Source organism: Macaca fascicularis, chromosome 8 (genome assembly GCF_037993035.2).
Source record: "Macaca fascicularis isolate 582-1 chromosome 8, T2T-MFA8v1.1".
Lineage (NCBI taxonomy): Eukaryota > Metazoa > Chordata > Mammalia > Primates > Cercopithecidae > Macaca > Macaca fascicularis.
In genome coordinates, this window is record NC_088382.1 from 80,578,335 (window position 1) to 80,592,859 (window position 14,525).

A 14,525-nucleotide genomic window follows, 5' to 3' on the forward strand; every position below is an offset into this window, starting at 1 on the left:
ATTGAGCAGAACCTCCCAATTAATCTCATCCTCCTAAACCTCATGTGTGTGTTGGCTTGAGGTCTTTCATGTTAACATAAGAAACCTACTGCAGGGAAATTCATGGCCCACTAGATTTTAAAAACTCAGTTTCTAAACTGTTTTTTTCTGTCCTGTTGGTCACAATGTTCTTGACAGCAGAAGCAGTGATCATAACTGTTGCTTTATTCTGTGAGAAGAATGAAATACCTTTTAATATTATTCTGAAGACTTTTAAACTAAATACTTATAAGTGATAAAATGATGAGAACACAGTAAGTATTAGTTTGTGTGTGTATTTTTTAGTAAACATTCACCTTGGTGTGTTTAAAGTAATAAATATTTTTTATAGAAATATAGTGTGTTAATTGGTCTGGCTGCCATAGCAGAATACCACAGACTTGTTAGCTTAAACAATAGAAATTTATTTTTTGACAGTTCTGGACACTGGAAGTCCAAGATCAGTGTGCCAGCAGGGTTGGTTTCTGGTGAGGTTCTCTCTCCTTGGGTTACAGATGGCTGCCTTCTTGTGTCCTCACGTGGCCTTTTCTCTGGTGTTGCTTCCTCTTGTAAGAACACCAGTCCTGTTGCATCAGGGCCCCAGAGCTCATTTCTCCCTCCTTACCTTTGAGATCGTACCCATAGTACTTTTTCACATAACATTATATGATATAAAGTCAGAGACTGCAAACTCATATGCTTACAGAGGCCAGGCAAGCGGTCAGCAAGGTCATAATGATAACTTAGCATTTATTGAGCCCTAACTGTGTGCCAAGTACTTTTCTAGGGGTTTGTTTATATGTATTACATGTATTATCTTTCTTGACCTTCACAACAACCCCATAAGATATATACCATTATTCTCTCCACATTTTAGATGAAGAAAATAAGGTATAAGGCTGAAAAGAACACATTTAAGGACACACAGCTAGTAGGTAGCTGCATTAACATTGAAACCCAGCTGTTGAAATGCCTGAAATGGGCCAGATGACTACTGTGATGAACAGGAGAGAGCATGCCCCATCTAAAGGGGCAGCCCCTGCTCATGAAGGAGTAATCTAGTATAGAGGATCTTTCTGTTTTTTGATAGCAGTTAAACATTTGCATTTTTCGTGAAATGCTGGCAATTAATTAGGAAAACAAACCAAAAAACCACCAATGAGTCAGTCAAATCTTGTATACAGATTGCATTCATTCAGACTGTTTATAAAATAGTAATAATAGTAGAATCTACATTTTAAGTGATAGAAGAATTAAATTGGGGCGTTTTATATACAACATTTTGCTCAGTGCTTGGCACATAGTGGTAAGTAAATGTTAACTTTTATTAGTAGCATAAACATTTTCTCCAGTCATTGAGATTCTGCGTAAGTATCATTTATTATTGTTTTTATTTAAAAAAATTATATACCTAGCAACATCAGTACAGGTCTGTTGTTAAAAAAACTCAAAAAATATAGCAATATAGAGAGAAAACAACTGAAGTTGCATTTGTTCCTTCTCTCAACCCTCTTCCTCTCTCCATATATAATTAAAAACCATAAATAGTGTACGGTATTTATCTTTCTGGGATTTGCTTTTTTCACTTAAAACGTCTTGAAGATCTTCCAAAATGAGTTCATACAAAGCTGCTTTACTCTTTTTAAAGGCTGCATGGTGTATCCTTTAGTATGGATGTACCATAATCTGTTGAACTAGGCCTCTCAATTGTCATTTAGGTAGTTTTCAATATTTCGCTCTTATAAAAAAGGCTCTGCAAAAATTATCTTTTTGCACATTTTTGAATATTTCCCTAGGATAGAATCTAGATGGAATTGCTGGGCCAAAAGCATATTAAGAATTTTTACAACTATTGCACCTTTGTTACATATATTTTAGTAGTTTTGTAATATTCCATTTTATGAATCTACCTTTATTTACTTTACCATTTCCTTATGTTGAAATATTTAGGTTGTTTCCAATTTGCCACTATAAATAGTCATGTGATAAATATCTTTGTGGGTAGGTCATATTTTTAAAAGATAAATAGTCTGAGAGGAAGTTATCAACTATCAAGTATATTTCTGAGACTTTCCCAAAGTTGTTATAAGAACTGTATTTAGTGGCAATATATTATTTTTAGAAAAAGCAGAGCTTTGATGAAATCATTGCTAAGGGTTTTTAATATTATACTTAGGATATTTTGGAACTTAAATATCTGTTTTATTTTAGGTCTTGTCATCTGTAATGAAGATCATTGTGAAACAGAAGATTGATTAAAGCCTTGTAACATTGGACCTAGATTAGAGATTTAGAAAAGAAAGTCAAAATTAGTCACTTTGGTGTTAGTGTTCCCATTTCATAATATTTATTCTTTCTTCTAAATAGATTTAGGGAGTAGAAATTAAAATTCAGTGCTATACCAAAGGATATACTAATATTTGTTCGGCTTTTTTTCCCTTTTTGTGAGGGAGAAAAAAGTAGATAATGAAAAGCTATAGTCATTCATAATGAAATATACTAAACAGAATTTTATGATGTCAGTTCTTGGCATTATAATCTACATAACTGATTTAATTGTGGACATATGGGTATCTGTCAGATTTTTCCATGAAGGACAGTATGTTTTTAGTGTTTTAGCATTAAGCTTTATGCTTTTTGGAACACTTGTGGTTCAGTGTTTCAGTTATTCTTGGTTCAAGGCTGATTTAAAGAAAGCAGGCCAAGAAAGTCAGCATTGTTTTCTTCTACTTCATTGCTTGCAAGGAGGAATTTTTACAAGGTAAGCATACATGTTTAATCATTACCACTGTGTTTCTTTTATCCAAACAGAAGCTACCTTTATGTATCTGGATAGTCAAATGTACAAAGATCCCTTATTTGCATGAAGTACAAAGGTTACTTGCTCCTCACTATTGTGCTTATGTAAGTCATTGCCATACTGTCAGAATTTTCCAGGGTCATTAATAAAAATGTTTAAATTTATCTAATTAGGTTACTTTTTCTGATATGAACTCAGTTTTCACGAGAAGGAAAAAGACATTTCTGTGTCGTACAGAACTTTTATCTCCTCTGTATATTCTAAGTCTGATTGTGTAAATATGACATTTCACTTGTAACTAAGAGAGTACTCACTTTTTTATACTTATCATTGATTTAACTAAATTAAATTTTTGCTGCAATAATGCAGTAGCTATGTGGTTAGCTAGGTACAGAGTCATAGAACTAAAGCAACCTTAAGAATCATCTTGTTATAGGTAGAGAAACTAGACTCTAAATAGGCCCTCAGAATTCCATGATTCTCTGTATAGTTCATTTTATATGACCTCTTCATTATTCCTTTAAGTAATTCTACTTTTGATTCTGTCCTGTTAAAAAGCAGCAAATTCATGACCCTTAGTTGAATGTATTAAAAAAATTCCAGGCCAGGCGTGGTGGCTCAAGCCTGTAATCCCAGCACTTTGGGAGGCCAAGACAGGCGGATCATGAGGTCAGGAGATCGAAATCATCCTGGCTAACACGGTGAAACCCCGTCTCTACTAAAAAATATGAAAAACTAGCCGGGCGAGGTGGCGGGTGCCTGTAGTCCCAGCTACTTGGGAGGCTGAGGCAGGAGAATGGCGTAAACCCCGGGAGACGGAGCTTGCAGTGAGCCGAGATCGCGCCACCGCACTCCAGGCTGGGTGACAGAGTGAGACTCTGTCTCAAAAAAAAAAATTCCAGGCTTTTCTTATATTAATTAATGGGAATAATGTCATTGTATATATGTGGAGACTTATAATTTTCAAAGTATTTTTATCCCGGCCCGCGGGATTGTCAAAGCAGGACCTGGAGGAGGGGGTGGGAATTTGGGGAACAAGAGACACAAGAAATGGAGACAAGACAGTGCTCTGATCAAGTCTCGTTTAATGGCGGTAATGCAATGCCTTATATACACTTGGAAGGGAAGAGGCTGGGCTAAGGCGGAAATGACCTCATTGCGGAGGGCGTGGCCAGGTAGGTTTCGGTTTCTCCGGTCGGACGTCATGTTGCGCTTGCGCTATTAAGTAACAATTTTTTCTGGGCGCAAGAAAAGTGAGTGAAGAAGCAGGAAAAGCGCCATCTTTTAATGGCGGTATTAATATAGGGAAGAAGGTAAATCTAGGGAGGAGGTGTGAGGTGGAAATGAATATAGCTCAGGCGTTTTAATCCTTAATTATCATTCGTTATGGCCGGGGCGTGCAGCTCCGGACATATTTTCACGTATTTTGCCTTTTTGAAGCTATAGTTACTATGTTTTTAATAAGTAAAAGAAACAGAATGTGCAATGAGAAAGAAGTTTACAGGTTTTAGGAAAAGCTGGAAAGAAAGTGCTTTAGTTGTTGGTATTAGAAGTCAATTTTCGAACTGCACATTCTCAGTAAGATGCAAATGTTTAAAGAAATACAGTAAAAGTGCTGATGAACAAATACATATGTAATAGGTAAGATTAAATGAGTATTCTGTATGAGAAATATTGAGAATTATGTAGTTGTAATATTGAAGAAAGACAAAAGTTGCTTTTGCAAGGAATTTAGAAATATGGTAAATTCTCTGTTATTTGCCATTCTAATAATGGAAAATTTGCACATCTGCAGAACTATTTACATCAGCATTCAAATGAGGACCTTAAGGTACATTGTGTTATAAATTATAAATTGTATTATAAAAGAAAGGTCAAATTGCCTTGATTTCCAGGGTCTCTTGATACACCTAGTAATTTTTGATTGAATATTACACATTCTATACAAAAGATGATAGAAGTTCCAAATGCTACTATTTTTCTCTGGTAGGCATTTAGACTAAGGTTCAGTCTGCTTTTGGTTTGCAGTCTCTAGGGAACTGAGAGTATGGTGTGGTCATCGCACCTCCACAAGTCCTGAACGCTGATTTTTATCTTGGCACCACAAGACTACCAGAAAGCCTGTTTTGCTTTTTCAAGACTTTCTGCTTAGCTTTTAGCCTCTATGGTGTAGTTTCAAAATTTGGCACATATGTTGGCGGAAAAATTGATTGAGTTGAGGTCCCTCAGTAACAGACCTCTAAAACCTAGCTTAAACATCTTGAAGATCTTCTGGAGTGAGTTCATACAAAGCTGCTTTACTTTTTTTAAAGGCTGCATGGTGTATCCTTTACTATGGATGTACCATAATCTATTGAACTAGGCCTCTCTTCTTGCCTAACAACAGCCCTTTGCTTGGGCAAAATCCAGGTTTTCAACCTCTTGTTCTGAGTAATAGAATCAGCAAGTATTTCCAAGCAATAAGCATTTGTAGATATATCAGCCCAGTTTATAGTTTCTCTTGTTGCTTTGGCAGGAGCATTGGTCTGTTCCAATATACTGGATCCTACCTAGAAGTATAGTGCATAATGTGTGGTCTTAAATTGTTCTGAGTATAAAGTAAAACGAAACCTTTGCTGTTAACATTGATAATTTAAAAACCTCAAAACACTAGAATTTGATTTGCTATGCTCCCAACTAATATATTTATATTGTTGTCATTTTAATGCCTGTTTTTAATCCCACTAGATGATATCATTATGTATTTTTCTACTTTATGTAGTTAAATTCTACTAAATTTTATTTATGTTTACCCATATATTTACTATTCTCTTTTTTATTTCTTCTTGAATCTCAGGACTTCTACCTAGAATTACTTTTCTTTTCTTTTTTTTGTTTTTGAGACAGGGCCTTATTCTCTCACCCAGGCTGACCTGCAGGGACGCCTTCCTGGCTCTTTGCAGCCTCCGCCTCCTGGATTCAAGAGATTCTCTTGCATCAGCTTCCCGAGTAACTGGGATTACAGGCATGCGCCATGACACTTGGTTAATTTTTGTATTTTTAGTAGAAACGGGGTTTCGTCATGTTGGCCAGGCTGGTCTCGAACTCCTGACCTCAAGTGATCCACCCACCTCTGCCTCTCAAAGTGTTGGGATTATAGGCGTGAGCCACTACATTTGGCCCTAGAATTACTTTACTTCTGCTTTCCCGAGGTCTGCCTTTTAGAATTTCATCTATTGAGGGGCTGTTGGTGACATCATCTCTCAATTTTTGGTTGTTTGAAAATATCTTTATTTCATTATCTTTCTTGAGAGATATTTTAGTGGCTATAGAATTCTAGATGAGTCGTATTTTCTCTCTGCATATTATATTTGATTGATTGTTGGATTCTATTGTTGCTCTGGAGGAGTTAGATTTTAGTCTCATTGCTGCTCTTTTGAAAGTGTTTTGTCTTCCTCCTCTGGCTGCTCTTAAGATTTTTCTCTTTATCTGTGGGTTTCTGCAGTTTAATTATATGTTTAGATGTAGATTTTATTTCTCTTGCTTAGGATTTGTTGGTCCTCTTGATTCTGTGGATTATTATCTTCTATTAATTCTACACAATTGTCAGCCATTATCTTTTTTAACGTTTTCTTTACTATGTTTTGTGTTTCTTTCCCTTCTGGGATGCCAGTCAAATGTAAGTTATACCTTCTCGCTGTGTTTAACATAACTGTTAAATGTTAGATTTTAAAAATTCTTATTTTTTAAGTCTCTCTGATACATTCTGTGGAATGTTACAATCCAAATTCCTCTCTCTCATTCCTTAGATCATTGCTGTCATTCATTTCACTTATAGTAAGTATACATAAGTATATAAATATATACACATAAGCATACATAATCAAATATATTGTCATATTATTTTGAACTGTTATCTGGATCAGTTAAAATTAAGATCAATTAAATGTAAGAATTATATTTAAATAATTTAAAATTAGATCAATTAAAAATCAGAAAAGTAAGTTTTTGTTTATATTCAATTATTCCTTCTTCAGTGCTCTTCCTTTCTTTATATATTTTAATAGATCCAAGTTTCTGACCTGTAACATTTTCCTTTTCTTTGAAAAATCTATTTTAACATTTCTTGCAAGGCAAGTCTACTGGCAACAAGTTTCCCCAGTGTTTGTGGAAATCTTTATTCTTCACTTTCGAAGTATAATTTCACAGGGTACAGAATTCAGAGTGGTGTTTTCTTTCTCCTTTTTTTCCCTCTCAACACTTTTAAGTATTTCACTCCATTTTTTTTTAAATTTATTTTTTATTTTTTTAGACAGAATCTCACTCTGTTGCTCAGGCTGGAGTGCTGCAGTGGTACGGTCACAGATAACTGCAGCCTCTAACTCCCTGGGCTCAGGTGATCCTCCCACTTCAGCCCCACAAGTAGCTGGGACTACAGGTGTGTGCCACCACACCGAGCTAATTTATATGTATATTTTTTGGTAGAGACAGAGTGCTTTTTTCTTTTTAGATGGATTCTTGCTCTGTTGCCCAGGCTGGAGTGCCGTGGGCGATCTTGGCTCACTGCAACCTCTGCCTCCTGGGTTCAAGCAATTCTCCTTCCTTAGCCTCCTCAGTAGCTGAGACTATAGGCATGTGCCACCATGCCTGGCTAATTTTTGTATCTTTTGTAGAGACAGGGTTTTACCATGTTGCCCAGGCTGGTTTTGAACTCTTAGGCTCAAGTGATCTGTCTCCTTTGGCCTCTCAAATCCATTCTCTTCTTGCTTGAATGGTTTCTGAGGAGAAAGTGCATGTAATTTTTACCTTTACTCCTTTAGGTGTTTTTTCCTCTTTGGCTTCTTTTAAAAATTTTTTTCAGTTTTAATTATTATGGGTACATAATAGGTGTATGTATTTATGGAGTACATGTAATGTTTTGATACAGACATATACAATATGTGATAATCACTAAAGGGTAATTGGGGTATTTATCACCTCAAGTATTTATTTATTTTTTGTGTTAGGGACATTCCAATTTCACTGTTAGTTATTTAAAAATATACAGTAAATTATCGTTGACTTTAGTCACCCTGTTGTGTTATCAAATGCTAGAGCCTATTCATTCTAACTACATTTTTGCACCCATTAACCATCCCTATTCTACCTGACTCCCTGCTACCCTTCCCAGACTCTGGTAACTATTATTCTACTCTTTAACTCCATGAGTTTGTTTCAATTTTTAGCTCCCATTATGAGTGAGAACATGTGAAATTTGTCTTTCTGTGCCTGGCCTGGCTTTTTTCACTTAATATAATGTTCTCCAGTTTCATCCACGTTGTTGCAAATGAAAATGACAGGATTTCTTTCTTTCCTCTCTCTTTCTTTCTTTATTTTTAAATAGAGACAGGGTCATCATAGCTCATTATAACCTTGAACTCCTGGGCTCAGGTGATCCTCCCATCTCAGCAACGTGAGTTGCTAGCATCACAGGCATGTGCCATCAGGTCTGGCTAATTTTTAATTTTTTTGTACAGATGAGGTCTTAGTATATTGCCCAGGCTGGTCTCAAACTCCTGGCCTCAAGTGGTTTTCCTGCCTTGGCCTCCCAAAGTGCTGGGATTACAAGCATGAGCCACTGTGCCCAGTCCAGTTCAAAATATTTTTTAGCTTCCTTGTGATTTTGTCTTTTACTAAAGGGTTAGACTAATAAATGTTTTTTCAAATATTTGGGTCTTTTGTGGTTATTTTAATGTTGATTTTTAATTTAATTCTTTTGTGTCCAGATAACATACTCTTATGATTTCAGTCTTCTGAAATTTATTCAGACTTGTTTTATTGTCTAACATATGGTCCATCTTTATGAATGTTTCATGTACACTTGAAACACGTGTTTCTGCAGTTATTCTGGTATTCTATAAATGAAATTTAGTAAGTGTAGTTGATAGTGCCATTCAGACATTGTACAGTTTTACTGATATTATGCTTAGTTGTTATAAGTGTTGGGGAAACTGGGTAACCATTTAGAAGGAAACAAAATATGTAAATTTTATTTGGCGATAATAGTTTTCACACAAAGGTCAGTCTTAGGGTATGCCCTACCATGGCACATGATCTAGAAAAGAGGTCTCTTCTGTGGAGATGAAATCTCCATTCTGTGGAAGTGATGGTGAAATCTTCAGAAGTATATTAGTAGAAACATAGAGGTAGACACTGGGAGAAATGTGCAATGTTGTATGTGTCTTTGGCATGTCACAGTTTTTGATGTGACAAAATATGGGTTCTAATTCTTCCTAGCCAGGAGAAAGTTTGAAAGGATAATCTGCAAGAGTTCTCCTCATCACCCATCCAAACTACAAGGGCAATAAACGAATTTTTCTCTGTATGGCATATGAATACACAGACCATATATATATATATATATATATATATATTTTTTTTTTTTTTTTTTTTTGAGATGGAGTTTTGCTCTGTTACCCAGGCTGGAATGCAGTGGTGCAATCTTGGCTTACTGCAAGCTCCACCTCCTGTGTTCATGCCATTCTCCTGCCTCAGCCTCCTGAGTAGCTGGGACTACAGGCGCCTGCCACCACGCCTGGCTAATTTTTTTTGTATTTTTAGTAGAGATGGAGTTTCACCATGTTAGCCAGGATGGTCTCGATCTCCTGACTTTGTGATCCGCCCGCCTCAGCCTCTCAAAGTGCTGGGATTACAGGCATGAGCCACTGCTCCCGGTCTTTTTTTTTTTGAAATTGATTGGAAAAAAAAGGAAACAATAGCCAGTATATGCAGCATGAGAACAGTAAAAACTTTGTTAACTTATAAAGTTGGGATACTTTAAGATAGCATGTTGTACTTCTAGGTAGGATACCAGATAGCAGGATAAATTTCCAATGAATCAAATATTAGTGTAAAGTACTATGAAGGAAAACATCGGAGAAATCCTTTATAACTTGGAAATGGGGAAAGCCTTTGTAACCATGACTCAAAATCCAGAAGCTATTAAAAATTTTAGATTTGACTATAAAAATGCATGCTAATAAACAAAAGCAAAAATCCCAACACACACACAACAAAAGCATAACAAAGAAAAACAACATTAACAGGGAAGAATAATTGTAAACTTATAACAGTAAAGGGCTAGTCCTCTGATATTTAAAGAGCTTCTGGAAATCAAAAAGTAAAAGACCATCTACCCAACAGAAAAATGGGAAGAGAAAAAGAATAGTTCATAGAAAAGGAAATACAAATGGGCCTTAAGTTGTTTAAAAGATGCTAAGCCTCATTCATGAAAAATTCCAATTAAAACTACATTGAGATATTATTCTTCATTTACTAGATTGACAAAAATCTGAATGACTATATACTCTCTTGGAAAGTATGGGAAAACAGATACTTTCATACCTTGTTCATCAGAGTATGGATTGGTATAATTTCTGTGGAAAGTAGCTTGACCATATTGCAAATATATATATATACACACACACACACACATATATATATGTATTTTATATATATATGTATATTGGCCCCAGAGCTTCCTCTTCTAGAAATTTATCATACTTGCATACATGTAAAGTGATATCTGCACACAATTTTTAAGTGTAGCGTTGTTTGTAATAGAAAAATATTAACAATTTTAGTGTCTTTTGATAGAGTTTGTATTATACTGTGCAATGGTATACTACATAACTATCATAAAGAATGTTAAAGTACTTTATATAGTGAAATGAAAAGATATTCAGAATTTATTTTTCAGTGAAAAGACAAGGTGCAGACAGGAGGTTTAGTATGATACAGTATTCCTGTGTAACAAAAGATAGTGAAAACTAATGTATATTTATGTTTGCTTGTATCTGCATGAAGAAACTCTAGATCGGTACACATGAAACTAATAACTGAATTCCTGTGGTCATGGGGAAGGGTAAAAGCTGGATAGTGGGTTATAGGAGTAGGATAGAGTTTTCTCACTTATAACTTTCTAATTTTTTGAATTATTTAAATATTTTGTCCATTTAAAAAGGAAGAAAAAGAAAATTGAATTAGGTTGGGCATTAGTGGAAGATGCCAGATAGATAAACAAACACTTTACTCTTTTTTTGTTTTTCTTTCTTTGTTTTTCTTTTTGAGAATTTTTGTTTTAGGTTTAGGGGTATCTGTGAAGGTTTGTTACATAAACACGTGTCACAGGGGTTTGTTATTACACATTATTACATCACTCAGGTATTAAGCTCAGTACCAAATAGTTATCTTTTCTGTTCCACTCCCTCCTTCCACCCTCCCCCTCAAGTAGATGCCAGTGTCTGTTGTTTCTTTCTTTGTGTTCATAAGTTCTTACAATTTAGCTCCCACTTGTTTTTTTATTTTTTTTGGAGACGGAGTCTCACTCTGTCACTAGGCTGGAGTGCAGTGGTGCGATCTCAGATGACTGCAACCTCCGCCTCCTGGGTTCAAGCAATTCTTTCTCCTGCCTCAGTCTCCTGAGTGGCTGGGACTACAGGCACACGCTGCTATGCCCAGCTAGTTTTTTTTTTTTTTTTTTTTTTTTTTTAGTAGAGATGGGTGGAGGCGGGCATCTCACCATGTTGCCCAGGCTGGTTTCGAACCCCTGAGCTCAGGCAATCAGCCCACCTCAACCTCCCAAAGTGTTGGGATTATAGGCATGAGCCACTGCACCTGGCCAGCTCCCACTTGTAAATGAGAACATGCAGTATTTGGTTTTCTAGTCCTATGTTAGTTTGCGAAGGATGATAACCTTCAGCTCCTTCCATGTTCTGGCAAAAGACATGATCTTGCTTTTTTTATGGCTGCATAATATTCCATGGTGTGTATATATGCCACATTTTCTTTATCCAGTCTGTCATTGATTGGTATTTAGGTGATTCTATGTCTTTGCTATTGTGAACAGTACTTTGATGAACACTTATGTGCATGTGTCTTTATGGTAGAATGCTCTGGGTATATACCCAGTAATGGAATTGCTGGGTCGAATGGTAGTTCTTTTAACTCTTTCAGGAATTGTCATATAGTTCCTCAATGGTTGAACTAATTTACATTCCCACCAGCAGTGTATAAGGGTTCCCTTTTCTCTGCAACCTCACCAGCGTCTGTTATTTTTTGACTTTTTAGTAATAGCCATTCTGATTGATGTGAGATGATATCTCATTGTGGTTTTGATTTGCATTTCTCTAATGATTGGTGGTATTGAGCTTTTTGCCATAAGCTTGTTTGCCACATGTATGTCTTCTTTTGAGAAGTGTCTTTTCATGTCCTTTGCCCACTTTTTAATGGGGTTGTTTGTTTTTCTTTTGTAAAGTTGTTTAAGTTCCTTATAGATACTGGGTATTAGACCTTCGTCATATGCCTAGTTTGCAAATTCTTTCTCCCATTTTGTAGATTGTTTACTTTGTTGATAGTTTCTTTTGCCGTACAGAGCTTTTAAGTTTAGTTAGATCCCATTTGTCAATTTTTGCTTTTGTTGCAATTGCTTTTGGTGTCTTCATCGTGAAATATTTGCCTGTTCCTAGATCCAGCATGGTATTGCCTAGGTGTCTTCCAGAGTATTTTACCGTTTTGGGTTTTACATTTAAGTCTTTAATCTGTATTCAGTTGATTTTTGTATATGGTGTAAGGAAGAGGTCCAACTTCAATCTTCTGCATATGGCTAGTCAGTTATCCGAGCACCATTTATTGCACAGGAAAATTTTTTTCCCATTGGTTGTTTTGGTCAGCTTTGTCAAAGATCAGATAGTCAAAGATATGTGGCCTTATTTTGGGCTCCTTATTCTGTTCCATTGGTCTGTGTGTCTGTTTTTGTACCAGTACCATATTGCTTTGGTCACCAGTACCATATTGTTTGGTCACTATAGCCCCATAGTATAGTTTGGAGTCAAATAACGTGATGCCTCCAGCTTTGATCTTTTTGCTTAGGATTGCCTTGACTATTTGGGCTCTTTTTTGGTTCCATATAAATTTTAAAATAATTTTTTCTAGTTTTGTGAAAAATGTCATTGGTAGTTTAACAGGTATAGCATTGAATTTGTAAATTGTTTTGGGCACTATAGCCATTTTAATGATATTGATTCTTCCTATTTATGATGATGGGATGTTTTTTCATTTGCTTGTGTCTTCTTTGATTTCTTTGAGCAGTGTTTTGTCATTCTCACTGTAGAGACTTTTTACCTCCCTGATTAGCTGTATTCCTAGGTGTTTTATTATTTTTTTTTTGTGGCAACTGTGAATGGGATTGCCTTTCTTATTTGGCTCTCAGTTTGGTTGTCATTGGTGCATAGGAATGCTAGTGAGTTTTGTACATTGATTTTATATCCTGCAACTTTGCTGAAGTTGTTTATCAGCTAAAGGAGCTTTTGGGCCAAAACACTGGGATTTTCTAGATATAGAATCATGTCATCTGCAAACAGAGATAATTTGACTCCCTCTCTTACTATTTGGATGCCCTTTATTTTTTTTTTCTCTCTTGACTCATGGCTCTGGCTAGGACTTCCAATACTATGTTGAATAGAAGTGGAGAGAGAGGGCATCCTTGTCTTGTACCAGTTTTCAAGGGGAATGCTTCCAGCTTTTGCCCATTCAGTATGATGTTGGCTGTGCGTTTGTCATAGATGGCTCTTCTTCTTCTTCTTCTTATTATTATTTTGAGACAGAATTTTGCTCGTTTCCCAGGCTGGAGTGCAATGGTATGATCTCGGCTCACTGCAACCTCTGCCTCCCAGGTTCAAGCGATTCTCCTGCTTCAGCCTCCTGAGTAGCTTGGATTACAGGTGCCCACCACCACACCTGGCTAGTTTTTTGGATTTTTAGTAGAGACGGGGTTTCACCATGTTGGCCAGGGTGGTCTTGAACTCCCAACCTCGGGTGGTCTGCCCGCCTTAGCCTCCCAAAGTGCTGGGATTACAAGTGTGAGTCACCACACCTGGCCATGGCTCTTACTATTTTGAGATATGTTCCTTCAATACCTAGGTTATTGAGAGTTTTTAACATGAAAGAATGTTCAGTTTTATCAAAAGCCCTTTCCATATCTGTTGAGATGATTGTGTGGTTTTTGTCTTTAGTTCTGTTTATGTGATGAATCACATTTATTGATTTTTATATGTTGAATCAACCTTGCATCCCAGGGATGAAGCCTACTTGATCATGGTAGATTAGCTTTTTGATGATGCTCAGCATTTGAGTTACTAGAGTTCTTGTATTGGCTCTTTCTCATCTCTGCATGTGGGTATTTCTTTAACTGCAGTGCAGATTGAGTATAGTCAATAGACTTCTTTTCTGGATGTTTTCACCTGGCTGAGGCTTTGTGTAGGGTCTTTATTTGAAGCTGACTTCTTGTCTCTGGTTTCAGTGGGGGTATATTAGTGAGATATTTTTGGTGTTGAAGCTTTGGGGGTATGATCCAGCAGGTGACATTTAGGCTTATCAGTCATTTAGGTAGACTCTTGCTTGGTTATGTGGCTTCCCTATGTTTCCTCACAGTTGCAGCTGTGTTCCCTGTCAGTGCTCTGAAAGTGTAGGTTCCTCTCTCCCTTGAGTGCTGGCTGTAGTTCACAACTTGTCACTCCTGGGCTGCCCACTGCAGCTCTGGGACAGTCTTAGTGTTTATTTTCCTTCTCCAGGTTAGAGGCAGCAGAGGAAAAGATCATAGTAGTGATTGTGGTCAAAGGTCATTTGCTTGACTCCTGGGGGCTCCACCCCAGAGAGATGCAGGTTAGCAGTTGCTCAGTGCAGTCAGCCC

At 36.6% G+C, this 14,525-nt stretch overlaps 1 protein-coding gene across 1 annotated transcript in view; it reads left to right on the forward strand.

Annotated features, from left to right (window-relative positions):
• Positions 1–14,525, forward strand: part of XKR9 (XK related 9) — a 54,210-nt gene that overhangs the window by 3,828 nt on the left and 35,857 nt on the right. Inside the window, exon 3 of the mRNA XM_015454945.4 lies at positions 2,230–2,779. Within this exon, the coding sequence (XP_015310431.3) occupies positions 2,508–2,779 (272 nt within the window). The 5' untranslated portion in view covers positions 2,230–2,507. The remainder of the gene's footprint in view (positions 1–2,229; positions 2,780–14,525) is intronic.